The sequence below is a fragment of the Amphiura filiformis genome, chromosome 2 (assembly GCF_039555335.1).
Source record: "Amphiura filiformis chromosome 2, Afil_fr2py, whole genome shotgun sequence".
Taxonomy (NCBI): Eukaryota; Metazoa; Echinodermata; class Ophiuroidea; order Amphilepidida; family Amphiuridae; genus Amphiura; species Amphiura filiformis.
Genome location: NC_092629.1, coordinates 19,617,210 through 19,634,338, shown reverse-complemented (window position 1 = coordinate 19,634,338; position 17,129 = coordinate 19,617,210). Strand labels below are relative to the sequence as shown.

Here is a 17,129-nt window from a genome sequence, read left to right as displayed (position 1 = left end):
GGGTTATATAAAGGTCATGAAAACGTTTTTAAAACGTTATTTGAAATATTTTAGGGCAAATATTTTTCGCAATATATTTATTCAACCCCAAAATAACATTCTGTTTAGAATGTTTTGTATCAAATTGTCAAACATGTTTTGGAATGTTATTAAGGCTACACGATCTATTGTTGGTCGAAACAGCCATAAAAATCGATTTTAAATATCAAAATCAATATATTATTGACAAATAACACTTTGATCTTTTGCAAAACTTCATTCTACAAGTCATATACTTTGAAAACTTGCTTGATTTATTGTTGTAAATAAGTTATGTACGTTTTACAAAAGTGTTGTTGTTTCAGCCCTCTTTACAACATAACTCAAGAACCACAGGACCTACAAGAGTATATCTGTGATATTTGAATTCTTCTATACACTAGCTATGAAATGATCAATGCAATTTTCGCCAAAGCTCACTACCATTCGCAAGATGCTGTGAACTACCAAATCGCAACAGTTTAAAATAGTTGCTAACCTTAAAACGGTTTCATACCCTTTATATAACCCGACATTTAAACGTTTTCTGTACAAAATTTTGTGTTTGCTGAGCAGTAGATTATCAAAAAATGTTTTTTAATTTTATGAAAACGTTTTATACCCTTGATATAAGAGACATTGCGACTTTCCAAACGCAGCACGTGGAACGTACGTTTTCGCGTACGTTTTTACGTACGTTAATACGGTGTTAAATATTGCTAGTCTCGGTTCCAGACTGGATTATGCTCACTCGTCACGAAGGAGAACAAGACAGCTAGAATAAAGACTATAATATTTGATCTAATCTAACAGCTTCTAACCTAGGTCGATAGAGGGCATAGTGATTGAAAAAATAACAGTGAGCTGAGTCTCTGCCTAAATTCAAACAGACCGTTTTTGATTTTGATTACATTTTTGACCTACATGCTGATTAAACCTAATTGTTTTTTGTGCTCCCCAAATATTATAGTTGCCCAAAAACATATATTTTGGTAGATTATAGATCACTACATACATACATCATGACTTTACTTTCAAAATGAGACTTTTTCGACCTAAAAATTGGGCGCGTTGCATGGACTTAGACATGAGGTAAAATCAGCATATTTCAACGTAGCATCTGCGTTTTTATTCTACGTTGGAATCCAAAATGGGAAATCGCAATGTCATTTTTTTAACGCAAAGTATAACACACATTTCAATGTGCAATCTCTGCGTGTGAATATTTGCGTTTAAATTTAGTCCATTTTTAACACATCACTGTACCTTTATTATAATGATTTGTTACAAACAAAAGGATTATAATAATAATTAGACTTTCCTTCATATGTTCATTATCTTTGACTGTCTTTTAACATATTGTGAAATGGACAAATTTTGTGCATTTTGAACGATGTATCTACTTCGATTTTGCACGTGGAATATATTCAAAAATAGTTTAATACGTGACCTCGCTTCGATACAGGAGAGTGGTTTTGAATAGATCAACGTACGTCCGATGTCTATACGTTTGGAAATCGCAATGTCTCTATACCCTTTATATAACCCGACATTTAAACGTTTTCTGACAACCTTTTATAACCTTTTGCGAATGATGTCGAAAACCTTTTGTGTTTGCTGGGGTATGACCATTTAAATACCGTGCAGCATAATTGCTATGAATTTGAGAGAGTACCGAATTTCATTATTAATGTTACTCATCAATTTTCTTAAAATATTAGAACAGGAATAAGTGTCCCGACAAGTGCTGTACTGTTAATAAACCTTGTATGCCGCACAGCGTCATCATTCCTATATCTTCGTGTCAAAAATTGCTGTGATAGTACGGCGAATCTTCTCGTTTTTCAAAAGCTACGCATGGCGATTTTGTTCGAGATAGGCCGAGCGACTCAGGCTAAGCATACCATATGTACATATGATTTGAGAATCACAATTATATAAAGGAACACGTGTACAGAATATTAAAGCACAAGTATATACAATGTACTATATCAACACACTATACCGCTTTCTTTATCTGCGTCAATAATAGAATATTGATTTCAATCGAATTGACTACATCTATCCATTTTGAGTTTGTACTCCACCACTGAGCGATCTAGCGATCGATTTCTAGCCAATCATATGGGACCTCTTTTCTTGCGTTCGGTGAAATACCAATCGCCCGTCGCTCACCAACGGAGTATTAAGTTCATATTTATAATAGGGTGTCGACACTGTTTGCCGCCTCTTTCGCTCACTTAGGCACCAGAGCCAAATTTGGTCGATCTTTAAATCGCCCGTCGATGTTGCTTCGATGCTTGTTGTAAATGAACTATCAACTAATTAATCAGAAGTAATGGTAAAATTGTATTGGACAATGCATTACGTACAAAGATTAAAATGTAATATCAATTAATTGATATTTCATAAGGATCGACAAACCATCAATGCTGGATCAAAAGATTGAACTAAACACTTCTTCAGTCCAACACTGCGCTAATCCGAAACTGAAAACCGTAGCGCTAGTCCAAAACTGAAAATCACAGCGCTAGTTCGAATCTGAAAAACACTGCGCTTGTCCGAATCTGAAAAACACTGCGCTAGTCCGAATGTTTGTCAAATTCAGATTCGGACTAGCGCAGTGTTTTTCAAATTCGGACTAGCACAATTGTTTTCAGTTTCGGACTATCGCAGTGCGGGTTTTTTTTTTTTTTTTTGGGCTAGTGCAGTGTCGGACTGACGGTGTGTTTTCCAGATACGGAGTGGTTTTCAGTTTCGGACCAGCGCAGTGTTTTTCATTTTTGTACTAGCGGCGTGTCGGAATGGGAGAGTATATTTGAGATTCGGACTAGCGGTGTGTCAGACTGTGCAGTGCATTTCAAATTCGGACTAGCGGCGTGTCGAACTAGCGGAGTGTCGGACTAGCGGCGTTTCGGACTAACGCCCTGTACCCTGAACCAGTAACCAATGGATACAAACGTCATTACGTACGCGAATTATCCGTTGTGTGTATGTTTCGCAGAGTCGTGAGAAGACCCCTACTCTCATTGAAATCTGATGAAATATAAAAGATATGTCGAAATCTAAAACGATACCATAAGTATATATCAGCATTACGGTTATATTCCCTTAACCCTTAAACTAGGAAGGGGCGGGAGGATGCACCTAAGGTTTTTCATCCGTCATAAAAAAAAAACACGTACATTTTTTTTGTATTTATGCCCAAACGACCTTGCTAATCGTAGATCCATCCTTTGGGCTCATTTTAGTAATACAAATATCACCTAAGCACCTTACCCGGTTTTTGTTTTATTTAAAGAGCTATTGACTTTTTAGTCTGGTTGAAATAGTCGTTTTCTTTTATGTTTAGGAGATAATTCGGTGAAAATGTTCGAAGAACTTTTAGCCGAAAATCAGTTTTGCCTATTTGTACATGGCCAGAATTTCCCAAATTTGCATGGGCGCGCTCAGATTATGACGTCATAGCGACGTGGGGAATAGTTGTACTTATATTGATATTAATGGATAGAGGGGGTCCTATAGCTATACATTGGATATATATGACGTTTAAAATTGAACGATGTAATCCGTGCCTTCTCATTATTATGTCCATATTATTTATTTTATTGCGGTTATTATCATTTATTTTACAGAAAGAAGATAAGAAGTCTCTTCCCGAATAAAGATATGGATCCAGTCAAAGTTTTCACGGCATCAACAGTTGAATCATCGCTGTTGCACTTTCCTCCCAATGCGAGTCAAAACAACTTACACATAAGTCCGGAACCCCTTACTCCACTGAAACTTCAACGAACATGTGCTATTGTGGGCAATAGCGGCATCTTATTAAACAGCAGTTGTGGCAAACAAATAGACACAAACGATATGGTATTTCGCTCAAATATTCCGACGGTAAACGAATTCAAACTTGATGTGGGCAATAAACGGAATATAGTGACCATGAATCTAGTTGTGTTGAAACAGCTTGTAGAGGCGTTTAATAACAAAAATAGGTATCCCAAACAGATGAGTAATTTTAGACAATACAATAACTCTATAATCTGGTTTCAGTTGGATCTCACTGACGAATATAGGCTGTTACTGACTACCCTAGCTGATGGTTGTAAGAAGGCACATATCTCAGTTTACTTCGCATTTTCAACGGTCTCAATCAGAACTATCTCAAGAACGTAAGTGAAGAATATAAATGTTACCCCTTTATTTCCCGGATTTATTTTTTTAAACGATTGCAGATTGGCCGATATTGCTTAAAATTGTGTATTTGTTTGATTTACTATAATTATTCAATGAGAGACTTTTTAATTTAGTTTTCTTTACCGAGGTGAGGGAAGATTTAACTAGTGATATTGTCATTAATACTGCTCTTTTAAGCAAGTGTCCAAATGTATCAACTTTGTTATTTTAGCCATTTGTGACAGGTTTTCATCCCATTTACGAGCATCTTATAATGGACACTATAGGGTGAGGGTCTGGTGGGGTATTATGCACATATCAAATGCATCCCCGGCCCCTGGGGACCCGGGGATGGTCGTGGGCCGTGGATTTTGGGTTTAAAAGTTCAAGTCCCGGGTAAACACCTGGCCAGTCCCGGACCCACCCGGGCAAAACTCTCAGCCACTCCCGGCCCCCCGGGGCGAATATCAGATGCAAACCGATGCAAATCCCGGGTATTCCTCGGCCCAAGTTCCCGGCCCTGAGCATCGGATATAGGCCTGGATCTACATAATTATGGTTTTAATATCGCGGGCTCAAAATTAGGTATTCAGGTATCAAGAAAAAAATTGGGCAACATCATACCGACTGTTCCATTTACCACAACGCCATCCGTTCTGCTTTCGTTTCATACCCCAAGCGTGGGTTTACTCGGTATTTGAGTGGAAGAAAATCTCAAATGTTGTCACTGACCTTGAAGTGGTGCTACGGTTCAGTGAACATTACTAATTTAAGGGCATTGATTCCTAAATATTTGAATGTTGTGCTGAGAGTTGTCTTACAATATTGGCAATATGTTTGTTTTCAACAATGACATAAATGTTTTAAACAATAAAATAGCCGATTTTAATGATGAAATTATGCAAATTAATATGCTAATTAGCTAATTAATTAGTTTGGTGTTCCATTTACCCTACAACAGATCCACTTGGGGTAAATGGAACACGGTTGACTGATTCAAATATATATAACATGTTAATATTTTTTTTTACTAATTGGTTTAATTTTTATGAAATTATATACTACAAATAACTAATTCATGGTAGATTAGGCCTCCTATTGATTTTTTAAAAATCTGAAAACCATTTTTTCTGTTATGTACCGAGAGAAAGTGTTTTTTACGTGGTATTTTACCATGTTTATAAAAAAAACATGAAAACAAAATTATTTTTGTTAATCTTTTGTTCAGTCACAAAATATATGGTAAATAAAATATTCTGATGTCTTTTCAATGTAAATATAGCAATGAATGTAGGCTCTTTGCAAGTAATGCCCCTTGTTCAAATTACCCAACCCACTGTTCCATTTACCCCAATTTGTTGGGGTAACTGGAACACCATGACCATGCATGAATTTGGACCGATACAAGAAACAAAGCCATAAAATGGGAGTTTATCTGTTAAAACAAGTTGTAAAAACATATTATCTACTTATTGAAACAAACAAAAATCATATATGAATACCCTCCTGACCACAGAAAGTGATTTATTGCTTAAGCGTTCCATTTACCCCCAATTTACCCTATAGGCCTAGGCCAACATGTGTGTTCCATTGCAAATACGTCAGTTACTCACATTGTTGCGGAACATCTAAAAACGATAACGAAATTAGGCTAACTAGATTCTCGTCACTAGTGCAGAGCAGCGTAATTCTCAGATATAGGCCTACTGTTTCCACTTTCGGACTAACGTCTATTATCTACGAGCACACCGTCGATGGAATTTTACGTTACATAATCAATGTCGGACCCCAGTCACCCGACTTTCCCACTTAGCCATTTCGTGTATTTTTTCATGCTTTACAGTGGCAGGGGAACGGGACAAGAGGGGATCCCTGTGTGCCATCAAGTGCTATATTTAATATGCATGCTTGTTTTAAATATATTACGAGGCATGAATGGCGGGTCGGAAAATGCCGGGAATAAACCAGGAATATCGTATTAATATAGGGCCTACATGTAGGTCTATATGATTAAAACATCAAAGATATGAAAGAAACAGATCACTGCACTTACATTTTTGGCGCACTAGTTATTAGTATTTTGATTCACGAGGTTGTCATTTTTGGGTAATATTGAAAACATCCTTTCAACGATTTGTAATTAATGATATTGTTAAGGGGGTACTACACCCCTCGTTAAATTTTTGCCTATTTTTGTATTTTTCTCAAAAACTAATAACACAGTGGTAAAAAAAGTTATGTATATTATTGGGGCAAGGAATCCAATTACTACACTGAAATTTCAGTGACTCAAGACAAGCGGTTCAGTATATGTGATAGGAAATGAGGTACATCCTAGCGGTACCTCATTTCTTATCATGAATAACGAACCGCTTGTCTTGGGTCACTGAAATTCTAGTGTAGTAATTGGATTCCTTGCCCCAATAATATACATAACGTTTGTTACCAGTGTGTTATTATTTTTTGAGAAAAATGCAAAAATAGTCACAAATTTACCACAGAGGTGTAGTACCCCCTTAAACGCTCCAACATGAAAATTTAATATAGTTTTTATATCTGTATATTAACGCAAGACATTGAATTCGATTTTTATATCATACACCTATAATTATATTTTTAAAGAAGAAAAATACAGTTTATAAAGAACATGTACACTACCTATAGTATCTAGTCTTCTATTAAGTATTATGGTCATGTAGCAGTCGATCGCAGATGTCACAAAAGTATCACGGATTCTTTTATTATCACGGTCAGTTTTGTTTTTGAGTGTAGGCCTAATAATTTAAAACTTTACTCTCGGCGGGTGGTTAAAACTTTAAAAAAAATAAAAACCAATACATTTGGCATAAATAAGCGTATATCAGGCTCTCGTTTGCACGTGCATGTCAAGAAGCCAGTGTGGTCTGGTTAACATGTTAACTTTAGAGCCCGGCTAAATAGCAGATACATGAACTACTATGGCAAAATTTGGAAACAACAGCCAAGATTTTGTTTTTGGAATGGATTTATATGACAGTAACATTAGTGTGGCGACTCAGTGGATTATTAATATACATCAACGGCTCAAGTACGGCAAAGTGATAGGATTCCCTGACCCATAAATGTGGACATCCTTAATACTAACATACCAGGGCCCATTTTACTGGTTGGAAACCCTGGGTAAGTAATCCCGGCTCGGCTCGGGTAAAGTCCCGGCCCACTTTCCCGGGGTTTTGGCGACGTCAAGTCTTATACCAGTCCCGGCCAACACCCGGCTCCCCCAGGATACATTTTGAGTCAAATCCCGGGTCACCTGATGTCAAGTCCCGGACCATCCCCGGGTTCCCAGGGACCGGGGTTGCATTTGATATGTGCATTAGAGAGAGTCTGGGCCAGTCTGGTCCCAGACAAACGAGAACCTAGACCAGTGACTTTGGTTCGCGTAGTGAAGTGAACACTGCATAGCAACACTTTTGACAAAGACGCAACCCGGACGCAAACGAGCAGACATGCTCGCGTCTATGGAACATGTTGCATTTGACGCGGGCGATAACGGCACAGCAATCGCGCAAACGAGCGAGTCAGACATGTATGCGAAATTTCTCCGCGCCTAGTAACCCTGTCAATCCGTCAATATCACCTTGGATACAGGGCTTCACCTCCCGCTGTGGTAAGGGATGGGCAGTCAAAGGTCTAGGTGGTATGTCTATGAGTCTGGTGGTGTTTTAGAGCGAGTGCGTGTCTGGTGGAGTATAAGAGAGAGTGAGGGTCTGGTGGGGTATTAGAGAGAGTCTGGGCCAGTCTGGTGGTGTTTTAGAGAGAGTGATAGTCTGGTGGAGTATAAGAGAGAGTGAGATTCTGGTGGGGTGGGGTCCAGTCTGGTGGTAATTTAGAGAGAGTGAGTGTATAGTCTGGTGGAGTATAAGAGAGAGTGAAGGCTTGGTGGGGTTAGAGAGAGTGTGGGTCAGCCTGGTGGTGTTTTAGAGCGAGTGAGTGTCTGGTGGAGTATAAGAGAGAGTGAGGGTCTGGTGGGGTATTAGAGAGAGTGAGGTCCAGTCTGGTGGTGTTTTAGAGAGAGTGATGGTCTGATAGGGTATAAAAAATAGTGAAGGCTTGGTAGGGTATTAGAGAGAGTGTGGGCCAGTCTAGTGTTATGAGCATTACATGTATACCAAATGAAAGCTTAAAACAAGGGCTTTCACATGGTGCTCACCAAGTTTTCGTTGGTAAAAAACGGGAAGGAGGTTAGATGTGGTCACGGGCATCGTGTTTGGTCAAACACAGTTACTGTGCCATCTAGTTATCTATGCCCGTGCAACGGGGCATAGATATTATCTATGCCCGTGGTAACGGGGCATAGATATTCTGCTTATGCTCTTTAGTCTTCTCCTTTTTATTTATGCCCGTGGTAACGGGGCATAGATATTCTGCTTATGCTCTTGATTCTTCTCCTCCTTTTTCTTCTCCTTCTCCTTATCTATGCCCGTGGAACGGTGGCATAGATATTATCTATGCCCGTGCAACGGGGCATAGATATTGTATTCGTCGTGTTTAGTTTTCTCCGTTTTCTTCTCAAGACCAGTCCTTTGCACTCCTCTAGCTCAAGAACTAAAGTAGCCTCAGGGCCCATACTTGGTATAATAATGGCCCATGACCCCTAAAAATTTCGTAGGGTAGTCTCGACCCCCGGAGGTCAAAGGTCATGGGCTATAGGGGGCAATATGTGTAATTGGTCTCCCATCCACTCAGGAGGCCATGACCAACGAAATGTTCAATGTGTATGAGGGCAGCAGTGGTCTCCCATCCACTCAGCAGGCCATGACCAACGAAATGTTCAATGTGTATGAGGGCAGCAGTGGTCTCCCATCCACTCAGGAGGCCACGACCAACGAATTGTTAATGTTCATGCAATGCAAAATAGCGGCAAATGGTTGAATTCATACTGTTTTTAATAACGTTTCGGATATAAAGAAGCTGTTTTGAACGATGGCAGTGTATTGAAGTATGTTTTGTACTTGTTTATTTGTATACTTGATGCTTCACTGTTTGCCGGGCCGTTTTGCACCCGTATACTTTTTACCAGTGAACTTCTGATATGGCATGCATGCATGTATTGATAAAAATATCGTCGGATGGCGATATCGTGATATGTTTTGGATGCGATATGCGAAAGACTGACGATGCCCAAGCCTAGCCCCTCCCGACAATCCAGCGACTGGGGTTCAATCCCAGCTGAGTCCTGATTTGTTCTCTTTCAATATTTTCATATGCCATTTTGCTCGAGCCCCAATCACGCCATTTAAATTATAATTTCTCGAGCTTGCATTGTTTATTTCCGATCCTCGCATAATTATATTAATTTGTGTTTCGCATTTAGCTAGGGTGAAGCATATAGGCCGCCTCCTTCTTCATTATCTTAATACTAATTACGGCGTGTCCGTCCGTCCGTCCGTCCTCTGTCCGCGCGCTATCGCGTGCGCGTGGCTCACTAACGCATGATCGCGGTGCGCATCGCGAGCGTCCGCGCGGTGCGCTATTGCGTAGTTCGCAGAGTACCAACGGGCGAGGTGCGAGCATCAGAAAGCATTTAAAGTGTGGATAATCGTGCAGGTGCAGGTGCATCTGATCGGATCAATAGGCCTATTTTCAACACACACGTGCAGAGGCCTATTACTCAGAACATGACGAATTTTTAAAACCACTTTAGCTCAAGAACTATAGCGCCCTCATGGTTCTTGCTTGGTACAATGATGACCCATGACCCTTAGATATTTCCTACAGTAACATCGACCCCAGAGGTCAAAGGTCATAGGCTACAGTGAGCAATATGTGTAAAATTTCAAACAGCTCTAGCTCAAGAACTACAGCGCCCTCAGGGTTCATAATTGGTAGAATGATGACCCATGACCCTTGATGTATTATATATTAGCAGCATCCCCAGAAGTCAAAGTCTAAAGGCTTTAAAAAGCAAACTAGGTACGACATATTAACACAGTGTAGCGCAATAGGTAGTATTTTGTTAGCTACATGTGTTTGCAATGATAAAGGTCTGAATCGTACGTCAAGGAAACTCATCACTAACAAAAACTCCCTGAAAAGGGAATGTGTAGGCATTTTGATTTTGGTTCCTTGGACCACCTCAAAAGGTTGTCATGATGGGACAAGGGGTGTGGTTGGTTAAGGGGTGGGGTATTAGAGAGAGTGTGGTCCAGACTGGTGGTGTTTTAGAGAGAGCGAGGGTCTGATGGGGTATAAGAGAGAGTGAAGGCTTGGTAGGGTATTAGAGAGAGTGTGTGCTAGTCTGGTGGTGTTTTAGAGGTATTGCGAGGGTCTGATGGGGTATAAGAGAGAGTGAACTTGCTTCGTAGGGTATTAGAGAGAGTGTGGGCCAGTCTGGTGGCGTTCTAGAGAGAGTGAGTGTATTGTGAGTATAAGAGAGAGTGAAGGCTTGTGAATAGGGGAAGGGGGTTAGGTGTGGTCACGGGCATATATATTCGTGTTTGGTAAACCACATTACTGTGGCATCTAGTTATCTATCCCCGTGTAACGGGGCAGAGATATTGTATTTGTTGTGTTTAGTCTTCGACTTCTCCTTCTCCTTCTTCTCACGCTTCCTTTGCACTCCTCTAGCTCAAGAACTAAAGTAGCCTCGGGGCTCATACTTGGTATAATGATGGCCCATGACCCCTAGAAATTTCCTAGGGTAGGTCCGACCCCAGAGGTCAAAGGTCATGGGCTACAGGGGGCAATATGTGTAAATTTTGAAGCACCTCTAGTCCAAGAACTATAGCGCCCTCAGGGTTCATACTTAGTATAATGATGGCCCATGACCACAAGAAGTAACTTATGGTAGCCACGACCCCAGAGGTCAAAGGTCACAGGCTACAGGGGGCAATATGTGTAAATTTTTAAAACCACTTTAGCTCAAGAACTATAGCGCCCTCAGGGTACTTGCTTGGTACAATGATGACCCATGACCTTTAGATATTTCCTGCAGTAACATCGACCCCAGAGATCAAAGGTCATGGGCTACAATGAGCAATATGTGTAAAATTTCAAACAGCTCTAGCTCATAAACTACAGCTTCCTCAGGGTTCTCACTTAATACAATGCTGACCCATGACCCTTGATGTATTCCATATTAGCCGCATCCCCAGAGGTCAAAGTCTAAAGGCTTTAAAAAGCAAAATAGGTACGACCTATTAACACAATGTAGCGCAATAGGTAGTATTTTGTTAGCTCCCTGTGTTTGCAATGATGAAGGTCTGAATCGTACGTCAAAGGGAATGTTTAGACATTTTGAGTTTGCTTTCGGCGCCCAATTGGGTGGTTTTTTATTTTAAGTGCTATGATAATGATACTTATATCATTTAAAGCTTATACCACGGGCATAGATATTCGTGTTTGGTCAAACACAACTGTGGTTTCTAGTTATCTATGCCCGTGCAACGGGGCATAGATATTGTATTTGTTGTGTTTAGTCTTCTCCTTCTCCTTCGCCTTCTCCTTCTCCTTCTTCTCACGCTTCCTTTGCACTCCTCTAACTCAAGAACCGAAGTAGCCTTGGGGCCCATACTTGGTATACTGATGGCCCATGACCCCTAAAAATTTCCTGGGGTAGCCTCGACCCCAGAGGTCAAAGGTCATGGGCTACAGGGGGCAATATGTGTAAAATTTCAAACAGCTCTAGCTCAAGAACTATAGTGCCCTTAGGGTTCATACTTGGTATAATGATGACCCATGACCCCTAAATATAACCTATGATAGTCACGACCCCAGAGGTCAAAGGTCATCGGCTACAGGGAGCAATATGTGTAAAATTTTAAAACAGCTTTAGCTCAAGAACTATAGCGCTCTCAGGGTTCATACTTAGTACAACGATGGCCCATGACTCTTAGATATTTTCTGCAGTAACATCAACCCCAGAGTTCAAAGGTCATGGGCTACAGGGGGCAATATGTGTAAAATTTTAAAACACCTCTAGCTCAGGAACTACAGCGCCCTCAGGGTTCATACTTGGTACAATGATGACCCATGACCCTAGCTGTATTCCCTGTTAGCCGCATCCCCAGAGGTCAAAGTCTAAGGCTTTAAAAAGCAAACTAGGTACGACATAACAGTGTAGCGCAATAGGTAGTATTTTGTTAGCTACCTGTGTTTGCAATGATAAAGGTCTGAATCGTACGTCAAGGAAACTCATCACTTGACAATAAATACAAGAAAAGTGAATGTGTAGGCATTTTGATTTTGGTTCCTTGGACCACCTCAAAAGGTTGTCATGATGGGATAAGGGGTGTGGTTGGTTAAGGGGTGGGGTAGAGAGTGTGGTCCAGGCTGGTGGTATTTTAGAGAGAGCGAGGGTCTGATGGGGTATAAGAGAGAGTGAAGGCTTGGTAGGGTATTAGAGAGAGAGTGTGCTAGTCTGGTGGTGTTTTAGAGAGATTGATGGTCTGATGAGGTATAAGAGAGAGTGAAGGCTTGGTAGGGTATTAGAGTGTGTGGGCCAGTCTGGTGGTGTTCTAGAGAGAGTGAGTGTATAGTGAGTATAAGAGAGAGTGAAGGCTTGGTGGGGTATTAGAGATAGTATGGGTCAGTCTAGTGATGTTTTAGAGCGAGTGAGTGTCTGATGAAGTATAAGAGAGAGTGAGGGTCTGGTGGGGTATTAGAGAGAGTGAGGGTCTGGTGGGGTATTAGAGATAGAGAGAGTGATCCAGTCTTGTGGTGTTTCAGAGAGAGTGATGGTCCGGTGGAGGATAAGAGAGAGAGTAAGGGTCTGATGGGGTATAAGAGAGAGTGTGGTCCAGTCTGGTGGTGTTTTAGAGAGAGTGATGGTCTGATGGGGTATAAAAGAGAGTGAAGGCTTGGTAGGGTATTAGAGAGAGTGTGGGCCAGTCCAGTGTTATGAGCATTACATGTATATCAAATAAAAGCTTAAAACAAGTGATTTCGCATGGTGCTTGCCAAGCTTTCTTTAGGTGTGGTCACGGGCATAGATATTCGTGTTTGGTAAAACACATTACTGTGGCATCTAGTTATCTATGCCCGTGCAACGGGGCATAGATATTGTATTTGTTCTGTTTAGTCTTCTCCTTCTCCTTCTTCTTCTCCTCCTTCTTCTTCTCACGCTTCCTTTGCCCTCCTCTAGCTCAAGAACTAAAGTAGCCTCGGGACCCATACTTGGCATAATGATGGCCCATGGTCCCTAGAAATTTCCTAGGGTACCCCCGACCCCGGAGGTCAAAGGTCACGGGCTACAGGGGGCAATATGTGTAAAATTTCAAACAGCTCTAGCTCAATAACTATAGCGCCCTCAGGGTTCATACTTAGTATAATAGAGAGATTGCGGAGAGGCGTTCACTGCAAACGCCATACGGGTTACGGATTTCTGTATTTTGCGGTAGAACGTCATAGTCCCGTTCACATCCAAACTAGCCTCCTACACAGCCAGTTTGTGTCGGTCCTAACGCTCGTCGTTCCTAGTATGTTCGTGATAGCCGCATAGAGTCTGAACCAAGACTACGTGTAAACGCAATTGCAATCATGATGGCGCTATGCTGAGACAAATAATCTAAAGGTAATAGGAAGCACCCATTGATTCACCTTGGGTGCATCGAACCAGAGAAGATTATCTTCTTTCATCGAACTACTTTCCTCGGTATTGATATGCAAATACGACTAGCTGTATCTATAATGTTCTAAGCATTCAGTCCAGATTAGCGATATTTGAGTTTTGGAAAATGAGTATAGGCCTATGTTCACACGTGTATGCTATTTGTCTAAATAATCTAAACAGAGTTTGATGTTGGATGCCTAGGAAGTCTTGGTGTATATTATTCGAATGACAAGAAACAAACTCCATTATCATATAAATAATACCCTGTTTACTTTCTAAAGCAAAATGAAAATAAATAATCTAATATGCCTAGTTCGATTACTACCCAGCAAACACAAAAATATTACAGAAAACGTTAAATGTCGGGTTAAAGGTTATGTGAGGGTCAAGGGCATTAAACGTTTTAATAACATGCAAAAAACCTTTTGTTCAAAACTTGCTGATAAACGTTCTAACACAATAAACACTTAAATATGTTTGCCAAGTGATATTTTACTATAGCATTTCGAATTTTGGCTTAAAATGTTGTTGTATTACTTTTTCAGTATAACACGAGTTTTCATGATTTTTATATAAACATACATCGATATGTTATCAAAATGTTTTAACTAAAACCAAAAACACATGCATTATCATGTTTTAAAAACATTTTTGAGTTTGCTGAATAGTATCCATAAGCAAAACACTTTGACAGCTGTTTTAATGCACAACGAACAAGCAAGGTGAAAAATAGCGTTGCACGAACTTCTGTTCCCCGTCCCAAACAGACAATTATACCGCATTTTTGTTTTATTTTGACACAAACTTGCTTAAAACGCCTCTTCGCAAGCTGATTTTTGGACGGCATTTTCCACACACAAATGAATAGGCAATTTGCCCGTTCAAATAACCATAAAAAAAAATTGAAATTTGTTCACTTCTTCTTGTCTATACGAGATCAAATTTTAACCCCCAAATGGATTTTATTACATGTCGGACTCTACTTGTTCTATTAGGATACTTTGATTCGCTTCATAACAAGATAAACATAACATTTTTCTGCATTTTATAATGCGGTTTTTTTGTCTTTTTGGAACGTCATTTTTTGCTACCAACCGCAACGTAATCGCCTTACGGTAATTCCACGATTGACCAATTCACAATAGATTTCACCCTCTAGAGGGCATAATAACCGATTTTCGACTAGTGTAGCTTGCTGTTCGCGTTCCCGTGTCACGTTTCACGTAAATTTCGCAATCTCTCTAATGATGGCCCATGATCCTTAAAAGTAACTTATGGTAGACTCGACCCCAGAGGTCAAAGGTCACAGGCTACAGGGGGCAATATGTGTAAATTTTAAAAACCGCTTTAGTTCAAGAACTATAGCGCCCTCAGGGTTCATGCTTCGTACAATGATGACCCATGACCCTTAGATATTTCCTGCAGTAACATCGACCCCAGAGGTCAAAGGTCATGGGCTACAGTGAGCAATATGTGCAAAATTTCAAACAGCTCTAGCTCAAGAACTACAGCGCCCTCAGGGTTCATATTTGGCACATTGGTGACCCATGACCCTTGGTGTATTCTATATTAGCCGCATCCCCAGAGGTCAAAGTCTAAATACTTTAAAAAGCAAAATACGTACGACCTATTAACACAGTGCAGCGCAATAGGTAGTATTTTATTAGCTACCTGTGTTTGTAATGATAACGGTCTGAATCGTACGCCAAGAAAACTGATCACTTGACAAAAATTCCTTAAAAGGGAATGTGTAGGCATTTTGATTTTGGTTCCTTGGACCACCTCAAAAGGTTGTCATGATGGGCCGAGGGGTGTGGTTGGTTGAAGGGTGGGGTATTAGAGAGAGAGTTTGGTCCAGCCTAGTGGTATTTTAGAGCGAGTGAGGGTCTGTCTGATGGGGTATAAGAGAGAGTGAAGGCTTGGTAGGGTATTTGACATGGTGCTCACCAAGTTTTCGTTTGTGAATAGGGGAAGGGGTTAGGTGTGGTCACGGGCATAGATATTCGTGTTTGGTAAAACACATTACTGTGGCATCTAGTTATCTATGCCCGTGCAACGGGGCATAGATATTGTATTTGTTCTGTTTAGTTTTCTCCTTCTCCTTCTTCTCCTTCTTCTCACGCTTCCTTTGCACTCCCCTAGCTCACGAACTAAAGTAGCCTCGGGGCCCATACTTGGTACAATGATGGCCCATGACCCCTAAAAGTTTCCTAGGGTAGCCCCGACCCCAGAGGTCAAAGGTCATGGGCTACAGGGGGCAATATGTGTAAATTTTCAAACAGCTCTAGCTCAAGAACTATAGCGCCCTCAGGGTTCATACTTGGTATAATGATGGCCAATGATCCCTAAAAGTAACTTATGGTAGCCACGACCCCAGAGGTCAAAGGTCACAGGCTACAGGGGGCAATATGTGTAAAATTTTAAAACCACTTTAGCTCAAGAACTATAGCGCCCTCAGGGTTCATGCTTGGTACAATGATGGCCCATGACCCTCAAATATTTCCTGCAGTAACATCGACCCCAGAGGTCAAAGGTCATGGGCTACAGTGAGCAATATATGTAAAATTTCAAACAGCTCTAGCTCAAGAACTATGGCGTCATACTTGGTACAATGATGACCCATGACCCTTGATGTATTCTATATTAGCCGCATTCCGAGAGGTCAAAGTCTAAAGGCTTCAGAAAGCAAAATAGGTACGACCTATTAACACAGTGTAGCGCAATAGTTTTTGCAATGATAAAGATCTGAATCGTACTTGACAAAAACTCCCTTAAAAGGGAATGTGTAGGCATTTTGATTTTTGATTTTGGACCACCTCAAAAGGTTGTCATGATGGAACAAGGGGTGTGGTTGGTTAAGGGGTGGGATATTAGAGAGAGTGTGGTCCAGTCTGGTGGTGTTTGAGAGAGAGTGAGGGTCTGATGGGGTATAAGAGAGAGTGAAGGCTTGGTAGGGTATTAGAGAGAGTGCGTGCCAGTCTGGTGGTGTTTTAGAGCGAGTGAGTGTCTGGCGGAGTATAAGAGAGAGTGAGGGTCTGGTGGGGTATTAGAGAGAGTGTGTGTATAGTGGAGTATAAGAGAGAGTGAAGGCTTGGTGGTGTATTAGAGAGTACGGGTCAGTCTGGTGATGTTTTAGAGCGATTGAGTGTCTGATGGAGTATAAGAGAGAGTAAAGGCTTGGGGGGGTATTAGAGAGAGTATGGGTCAGTCTGGTGATGTTTTAGAGCGAGTGAGTGTCTGATGGAGTATAAGAGAGAGTGAGGGTCTGGTTGGGTTTTAGAGAGAGTGAGGGTCTGGTGGGGTATTAGAGAGAGAGAGAGAGTGGTCCAGTCTTGAGGTGTTT

General features: G+C 40.8%; 1 protein-coding gene across 2 annotated transcripts in view; it reads left to right on the top strand.

Annotated features, from left to right (window-relative positions):
- The window catches only part of LOC140145963 (alpha-2,8-sialyltransferase 8B-like), a 146,148-nt gene that overhangs the window by 77,720 nt on the left and 51,299 nt on the right, over positions 1-17,129 (top strand). For both annotated transcript variants that reach the window (XM_072167700.1, XM_072167701.1), the window contains one exon: positions 3,654-4,190. In XM_072167700.1, coding sequence (XP_072023801.1) covers positions 3,654-4,190 — 537 coding nt within the window. The remainder of the gene's footprint in view (positions 1-3,653; positions 4,191-17,129) is intronic.